Source organism: Larimichthys crocea, chromosome XXI, assembly GCF_000972845.2.
Source record: "Larimichthys crocea isolate SSNF chromosome XXI, L_crocea_2.0, whole genome shotgun sequence".
In the NCBI taxonomy this organism is placed as follows: domain Eukaryota; kingdom Metazoa; phylum Chordata; class Actinopteri; family Sciaenidae; genus Larimichthys; species Larimichthys crocea.
In genome coordinates, this window is record NC_040031.1 from 19,954,021 (window position 1) to 19,962,856 (window position 8,836).

Here is an 8,836-nt window from a genome sequence, read left to right on the forward strand (position 1 = left end):
AATCCCAACCCATGTATCACATGGACTGGTTTATTTGGATCCCAACACCCTATTTGTGTCAGTGATCTTGATTCTGATCATGAACACAAAGATATCAGAGCTGTCCAAAATGAATGACAGAAAGGCGCTGACAGGTGAAGAACACAGTACAACAGGCAATGAATGAAAAGAACAGATCATTATAGAGTACAGTGCAGGCAGAATGAAACACAGTGGCACACATGTAAATGAGGAACTGGTGAATTGTGAAGCAAATAAAGAGCTACACTATTTGATGCAATATGTTATATTAAAAAGACTGTGTATGTTGTATAATTATGCACATAAAGTATCATTTTAAACAGTAGTGTACAGTGTAGATTAAAAACCATATAATATCTTTTCAGGAGTGACAAACTGGGATGTACAGGCTATAATGGGAGGAGTAAAAGCACTAAAATCTGCCTATACTTACATTTTACCAACCGATTAAAAGTAGCATGCAGCTCAAATGCATCCTTTTAGTAGAATCATCACACAAGTCATACAAATCATGTAGTTTACACCTTTATCTTTTGAGATAAATACATAAAATGTAGATTTGATGAGGAATCATGCTGCACTGAGCAGGCGCAGTGTGGAGCTGTTCAGTGCCTGTGGTGCTGAAGTGTATATTTCTGAGCTGCACTTCACCGTTTTTGCCACACAGAGGAGGTAAATGTTCACTCCCTGTGTGTGTGAGCAGCACATAAGCGAACAAGAAGTGCATTTGTATTGCCCTATAATGTTAGACCTTCATCCACTAGATAACATGATACACTAAGTTATTGGACTAAGAAATGAAATAGAGGAAACGCCCATTTTAACATTCTTTCAACTATTTGGTTCTTCACTTTATGCCATTTACTGATAGGAAATAATTTTATCCCTCTAGTAAGTAAGTAAGTAATGTTCAGTTTACAGCTAAAGGGAACGATAAAGATGTTATGTGATGGTCCTATCCAGTGAATGACACAATGCTTTCACACAATTGCATTTTTATTTCCATTAAATCAAAGGCTCACAGTCTATGAACTGGGCAGATGTGGTCCACATATAATATTTCTCATAACACAGATGGGAATGTAAAATTAGTTACACTTTAATCCTTAAACCTTAATTTTTCTCACACTTTTATTATTATTTGTTTTTTCACTTGTCAAATTCTGCTAACATTTAATAGGGTTTCCTTCCTTGTCTAAACTTAAATATTAGCAACGAGCAAGGGAATAACATACAGACAGTTGTGAACCAGTGATATTGTTTATTTTGATGGTCATAGCCATGGCAGGGAATTGAGTTAAGCAACCACTTTCTCTCCAATGACGAAGGGACCCAGGGTGACGTCACCTTCCCATTCGGAAACTGAGGAAGAAAAACAGAGGACATGTGTTACACTGTGGCTGCAAGAATGCAGTAAGAAGTTAACTCATCATGACAGTGGACACATAAAATTAGCTCTGAGAAACATAACATGTTGACTTTAAGTTTTTCTTATATAATATCAAATACGTAAGGCAGTTATTTTTTATCATCTTACTTTCAGTGTGAGTCACATCACGGATCTTCCTTCCAGGATGAGCCAGACTACCACCAGATCCACTTCCAGAACCCCAGGCACCAGTTGATGCCCCAGCCCCAACTACACCAGATGAAGAGCTAGCAGATTCAAATCCGCCAGATTCACAGGAGCCACAAGCTGCATTAGCACCACTGGCCTCCTTCCACCTAGGAAGAAAGGGAGATGCAGGCACTAAATACAGTACAAATTATTCCGTCATACTTTTCCACTAATACACAAGCAAATATGCAGACTCACCCATTGATGTAGGAACAAGCTCTGTGTTCCCCATCGATGAGGTAGGCAGCAGATGTTGCTTTCAAGTGACAGGTAATGTAGAGCTGTTGAAATGATAGAGGTTTGGGTTAATATTAGATGTAATTTTGCTGCATTTCATTGCAATGTTAGAACGTATGAGATCAGCCTTGCAGATGCTCACCAGTCCGCTTTCACTTCCCTGGAACCTGAAGGCCTCCAACTGGAACTGAAGCTTGTTCTCTGCAGTGCGATCCATGAACTTGGAGCTAGAGCCTGTGAGCCTAGCATCAATCAAACATCTGCACACAGGAAAACATACATTAGACATGGACAAAATTGTGTTTGTGATATTCTCACTGAACAAAACAACTTCAGTTAACACATTAAACAACCTCACCCATGGTTCTCAATGAAAGCATATCTGGGGCTGGAGTTCATGTCAGCTGAAAGAGTAGCAACACAGCTGTCCACATACACACGGAGGGGCACGTGGTAGTACTGCTTGACCAGTGCCTCAATATTAATTAAGTCTCCCAGGAAGTACTGGTAGCTTGGCCTCTCATATAGCCAGTCATCTGCAGTGAGATAATAACATTAGTTCTCATCACAGTTCTATAAAAAATTTGCAGAAATATGCAGAAAACTGACTCACCAGTCATGAGTTTCAGGGTGAAGTATAAGAATTCCTCTGATACCTTAACAGCAGAGAACGGGATCCACAGAGGATCAAGAGGAAGGCTGCTCACATTGTGCTTCCTAAATAATTAAAAATGTTTTCTTAGAATGCAGAAAACTAAAGTAATTCTCAGATTAATGTGTATCTGTTGTTGGAATAGGCAAAGCAGATTTGGTGATCCTTGGTTACTGGGTTTACTTATGTCAAGGGCTGTACATACATTACCTTGGGTAGTGGCATTCCACAATTATAACAGCAGGGCTGGTCCTCACCACAGAAGAAGAGCCCACAGGTTGGGGATTATAGTTCAGACTAAAGGTGTAGATGAGGGACTCTTCTGTCATCTACCAAAGAAAATACAAGCAAATAGCATAATACATAAACACATATTTTAAAATACCTTTTATGTTAATATTCATTACAATTTATTATTTATTTTTTAGTGACTGCCATTGTGCTCACCATTAATGTGCTGCCACATGCATGCAGTTCAGATTCAAAGATCAACACTTGAGCGGCATTGTCCTCTGCAACAGCATTGCAGGGTCCCAGGGTAAGGTCATTAGGATTGATGAACTGACCGATTCCATACAAGTCCTTCTTGGCTTCCACGTGAGCGTCCATCTCTCTGCACTCAACAGCAACAGTTGCAACAGCGATAGGATGTCTGATCTCGAAAGGCACATCAGGTGGGGTTTCAGGCTGGGGATCCTCAGGGTATTTCCAGGTGAGTGGTTTCTCAAATTCTTGCTTTGTCTGTTGGGGATGTTGAGGCAACTGTTTGGTGGGCTCCTGTCTCACAGGTGGCGATGGCTTTGGATATCTAGGTTTTGAAGGCTTGTAATCGCCAAATTGTGCATGACAAAAGCTGCCAAGCAAGGCCAGTGCCAGAAGGCACACAGCAGTATGCTTCATCATCATGGCTTCACAACAACAAGCGATCTACACAGTTCACTAGGTGCTGCAGGGATGGTTGAAATGTGCGCCTACTTTTATAGTACAGTGAGTATGTTTACTTCCATTGCATTCCCACCCCTTCTCTCCTTTGCCATTCCCAATCAGACCTGATGTGGGTCAACGTTAGCCAATGAAATCATTGCAGCTGTAGACTAAGTGATGCTTACATGTCTGGTGAGGCATCCTATTCTTATTATTTATTGTTTTATTACAAATACGAATGTGTCAAGAAAATAGTAAGTAATGTAATGTCATGTATGAATGTATGAAAACACAAAAGCATAAATGGGTAATTTACCAAACGAAGTAAATAATAGCACAAAAGATATATAACTTTTTTGGAAAATATTTACTCAGAAAGTAGTGGTAGTCACAAAAAGTTATCCTGACCCTAGGTTAGGTCAACATGTCATTTTGAGGGCAGGACAAACTTTGTATTTCACCAAAGTACATTTTGTGAAGGGCTGCAAATCAATATGGCTATATATTAACTACTAAATACAAAAATAATACTGAGAGCAAGTGTGTGTGTGTGTGTGTGTGTGTGTGGTTTTATTTCAGGTAAAACGCATGTAAAAACTTGAGTGAATAAGAATTTTCCCTTGAGAAATCAATAAAGTATTTGTTCTATGAACAACAATGCCAGACATAACAAACTGACATTAACAGACATGCAAGTTTTGCAAAAAATATTCTTCAAACTTCAAAATAGAAATACACAGCGATCATTATTGGAATTTAAATAAATACTAAAAATACTTACATACAACATAGTATGGACTGTAAAACCACAGTTTTAACCCATTCAGTTTAATCAATGAGTAGACTGGGATCCCAAAATATTTGGAGCCAGAACAAAAGCACGATTGTGGTTGAAATTGTCTTTTTTTAAAACAACGTGTATTTATTGAAATTTTGTTAATTAAACAAACAACAACAATACAACAAGGCTCATTACATAAAACAAAAAAGGCACTAAGGATCAAAGTAGAAGCTGTAGTATTCAAAGACATGAATCTGAACACTCAGATTTATTACATACAGCAATAACTTATCACATAACCGTACAGTACAGGTAGGACCCTACTGTCAACAGGGGTATGTTGTGGAGAAATTGCTGAAGTCAGAGGTCAATGGTGAGGTCAGGAAGGAAGAAAGTGTTCAGGAGCCTCTGATGCTTTATGCTGTAGTATTTATTGACGCTTGGCCATGGAGAATTAGAGACACTCTCAGTATACATCAGAAGTGCTTGAGTCGGTCTCACATTCTCCCAAATTCATTCTGGTGGGTCGACTTTAAATCCCAAGATAACGCCCAGAATTAGTCAAAGAGAATGTTTTTACTCATGGAGGTATTATTGTCAGCATATTCTAGTCTGGAGACACAGAGGTCTGTTTACATAGATTGGAACATCAACAGCGAGCTATCTATTATGTCTAGGAAGGCAGCAACAGGTCTCTTCGACCCTAGTCACCACGGTGTTGAGATAGACTGGCAAAAACCAAAGCCAAACAACTAATACTGCTGAGGACCTCAAGGCCCACACGTGAGATTGTGTAACCTAAGGATAGAAAATTCCATAACAGGGTATATCTCTTACTTACTTAAAAGAAGAAAAACTAAAGAAAAAAAAACAAAACAAAAAACATTTACACATTTAGTCCAGCTAGTTATCAATTCAACCATTTACATTCATATTGTTATTCTCAAGGAAATTGTAGAAAATGTTCCATATTTTCCAAAACTTGTCAAGCCTATTTTTTGTTATGTAACTTATCTAGTCTGAAGCAAAAGTAAGTAAGTAAAAAGTCATTCCCCTCAACCATTTTGATGTGACACGGTTTGTGTCTGAATTCCATAAACATGCAATACATTGTTTGGCTTCTAAAAAAACAAGTATTCAATAAAGACCTTATTTTGTTAGAGGTTATAAAGCCATCTCGGTAGTGGTTTAATAAGCACAATTTAGGACTGAGGGAAACTTCCTCCCCAATAATTTGGCTCACCAGATCCAACACTTGCCTCCAGAATGACAGTATCAGTGGACATTCCCACATACAATTAAATAAAATCCCTTTTTGATCTTTACATTTGACACAAGTATCACAGATTGTCTTTTTTTCAGTATTTTACTAAATATCTCCAGATATAGTAGATATCTTTGAATTAAATTATTTCTGTGATGATTTCTGTGATTTCATTCTAGATATCTTGATAGAATCTTAACAAAACAATTTGTGAACTATGACTTGTCACAATGCTGTTGTAGATATCTAGATAGTGATTACCTTAATATTACTATATACTATGTGCTGTTTCTAGAATACTCCAGATATTCATATCTTCTTAGCAGATTTCTGTAAAATTAGTAAAATTAAAATATTGCCTGTTTGGTCTTGTCCATAGTCATAACTTCTAAGCTTAAATGTCCAAAAGATAATTTAATCTTCAATTAAAACCATGACTAGCTGAACTACCCTTAGGATATATTCAAAAGTCAAAACTGAATTTTAAAGTAATGTTTTGACTTTGATTGGATAATTTATTTTAGATGCTTCTCATTTAAATTAAATTTTATATGTTATCTAAGATTTAGGTTGGACTTCATCATGTTTCAAATATTTAGCAATGGAAAATACACTTAGAGATAAACTGAGGTGTTTATTGTGTATGGTCTAGGTCATACCGATCAGACGAAGGTTTTTGTTTTGTCATTGTTTAAACAACCTGGACTTTCAATTTGATAACAATCGAAACGCTTTCTGTGGTAATTATGGATTAGATACTACACAATTAATGTTAATGTGTACACAACAGTATGTTTACTATCATGTATATGGTTAGTATCTCCTCATGTAAAACCTCTGTGAAATTCCTGTAATTTGCTCTAAGTTTGTTTTTTTTGGCATCACCTCTAATCTAGCACCACAGACCAACCAGTAAGTGGAACATTTGATTGGCAGTTGTGGGCAGCAAATAAGATGTGAGTTAACAACAAGTCAGCTTTGCCATTACCTTATAAATATCAGAATATTTGCTCTAGTGTTCTTTGTGAATCCCTTCGTACTGTGAATTCATGGCAATGAAGTTGATTAGTGGTTGTCTTCTGGCACTTGCCCTGCTGGGCTATCTGGCTGATGCTCAATATACCAAGCCTCAGAAGCCTCAGCTGCCCCAGCGGCCTCAGCAGCCTCAGCGGCCTCAGCAGCCTCAGCGACCTCAGCAGCCTCAGAAGCCTCAGCAGCCTCAGCACCCTCAGCAGCCCCAGCATCCAAAGACTCCCCCCAAGATTCCTCCTCAGGTAACACCACCATTTCACACTTGTGAAGTGGCTGAGCAGTATAAGATACAATGTGGGGTTCCTAGCATCTCTGCTTCAGATTGTGAGGCTATAAACTGCTGCTTTGATGGACGCACATGCTATTATGGCAAATCTGGTAAGTATTTCTCTGTTCTTCACAGAACTACTGTACATGCATATACTACTCTGACAGTTTCACTTAAAATGTGTTCCTAGTGTATGGTGTGAATATTGCTTTATAATTTGTTGTTCTCAGTGACTCTTCAGTGTACTAAGGATGCCCAGTTCATCGTGGTGGTAGCCAGAGACGCCACCCTGCCCAACCTTGACTTGGAAACAATTACTTTCTTTGGAGATGATCAAAATTGCAATGCTCTTGACACCACTTCAGCTTTTGCCATCTACCAGTTCCCTGTCACTGCCTGTGGCACTGTCATGAGGGTAAGGGTTATGACTCATTTGACTGTACAATTTGATTTATATTTATTTTTGCCATGTAGTAACTGAGATCAAAATATTGCTTGCTAACTTATTGTAGGAAGAACCTGGTGTTGTAATCTATGAGAATAGGATGTCCTCCTCATATGAAGTTGCTATTGGACGCAAAGGAATCATTACCAGAGACACCAGCTATGAGTATGTGTTTATCTTTGTTTAAAATATTCAGACAATTCAGTGGTATCAAGGAAATTAACTGACTTTGAAAGATTTAAAATGGATTAGGATAAGTTCATGGCAACATTTTACAAACCACTTTAATGGTTTTCTGACATAGACCTGATTTCTTGTCTTAGTCTTATTGTCCAGTGCAGATATATTGGCACCACAGTTGAAGCTCTCGTCATTGATGTTGGCCTGGTTCCTCCACCACCCCCAGTTGCAGCTCCTGGACCTCTGCGTGTAGAGCTCAGGCTTGGCAATGGAGAATGTCATACCAAGGGTTGTGTGGAAGGTTAGTGTGAAGGAGATTTTTTTGTGCAATAAGTCTCATTTGGCAGTGACTGTGTCACAAATAAATCTTTCTGCTTGAGCAGAGGAGGTGGCCTACAGGTCCTATTATGTGGATGGTGACTACCCCGTCACAAAGGTGCTCAGAGAACCTGTGTATGTTGAGATCCGAGTGCTGGAGAGGACTGATCCCAACATTGTCTTGACTCTTGGAAGATGCTGGGCAACGTCTAGCCCCTACCCCCATAGTCTTCCTCAGTGGGACTTACTGATTGATGGGTAAGACTAAATGTTGGCCTGAGTTGGAGATAGGCATATATAATATTTTTTTAAAGCTATTCTCAGTCCCTTTTCCACACTCTCTTTTCTTATCAAAGCTGTCCCTACCGTGACGACCGTTACCTGACCAGACTGATCCCTGTGGGTGCTTCAGCAGATATCTTATACCCAACCCATTACAGGCGATTTGTTTTCAAGATGTTCACATTTGTAGCTACAGGAGGTGCCGATCCTGGCAAGGGAGGTGCTTCAGATCCAGAAGCTATGACTCCTCTCAAGGAAAAGGTATAGAATCTAACTAAACTTACTTTATTGTTAAAATCATCTTATCTACATATAAACAATACACTTATTTTTTTACCAGGTGTATATCCATTGCAACACAGCTGTGTGCCAACCATCTCTTGGAAATAACTGTGAACCTAGGTGCTTTAGAAAGAGTGAGTACTACAGTATGAGAACAAAACAGTAAATTATGTCTGACATCATCTATCTCAAGTCTGACAGCAACTGACCACCGCCATGCATTTTTCACAGGGAGATCCATTGCTGCTTCTGCCCAGAATGACCTCAGATCTGAGACCACCGTGGTTAGCAGTCAGGAGATTGTCATCACTGTACCAGGCCCGGATAATCAGTAACAACATCCAGACAGAACTTTCTTATTGTGAAATGTCTGTTCCTGATGCTTACTGACAAGTGATTAAATTTCAAATAAATGTCATGTTGTCTGATATTAGTAGTGACCATATGTTACGACCATATATAGGGGTATGAAAAGAAGTAACATAAAACCAGATTTTAAAGTTAATAAACAAACAAATATAACAAAAAGAGA

The 8,836-nt window shown here is 38.6% G+C and overlaps 2 protein-coding genes across 2 annotated transcripts; one reads left to right on the forward strand and one right to left on the reverse strand.

The window, feature by feature from the left end:
- Positions 1-1,262: 1,262 nt before the first annotated feature.
- Positions 1,263-3,491, reverse strand: LOC104940476 (zona pellucida sperm-binding protein 3). Its single transcript, XM_010757088.3, has 8 exons — positions 2,976-3,491; positions 2,739-2,857; positions 2,490-2,593; positions 2,235-2,412; positions 2,019-2,136; positions 1,838-1,920; positions 1,559-1,746; positions 1,263-1,383 (listed from the first exon to the last, which is right to left on the reverse strand). The coding sequence occupies exons 1-8, from the start codon at positions 3,432-3,434 to the stop codon at positions 1,319-1,321; spliced, it is 1,314 nt and encodes a 437-aa protein (XP_010755390.1). The 5' UTR covers positions 3,435-3,491; the 3' UTR covers positions 1,263-1,318.
- Positions 3,492-6,511: 3,020 nt separating this feature from the next.
- On the forward strand, positions 6,512-8,734 carry LOC104940475 (zona pellucida sperm-binding protein 4). The gene is made up of 8 exons (XM_010757087.3): positions 6,512-6,907; positions 7,028-7,212; positions 7,310-7,407; positions 7,566-7,723; positions 7,806-7,998; positions 8,097-8,283; positions 8,363-8,438; positions 8,536-8,734. The coding sequence occupies exons 1-8, from the start codon at positions 6,547-6,549 to the stop codon at positions 8,637-8,639; spliced, it is 1,362 nt and encodes a 453-aa protein (XP_010755389.2). The 5' UTR covers positions 6,512-6,546; the 3' UTR covers positions 8,640-8,734.
- Positions 8,735-8,836: the final 102 nt, after the last annotated feature.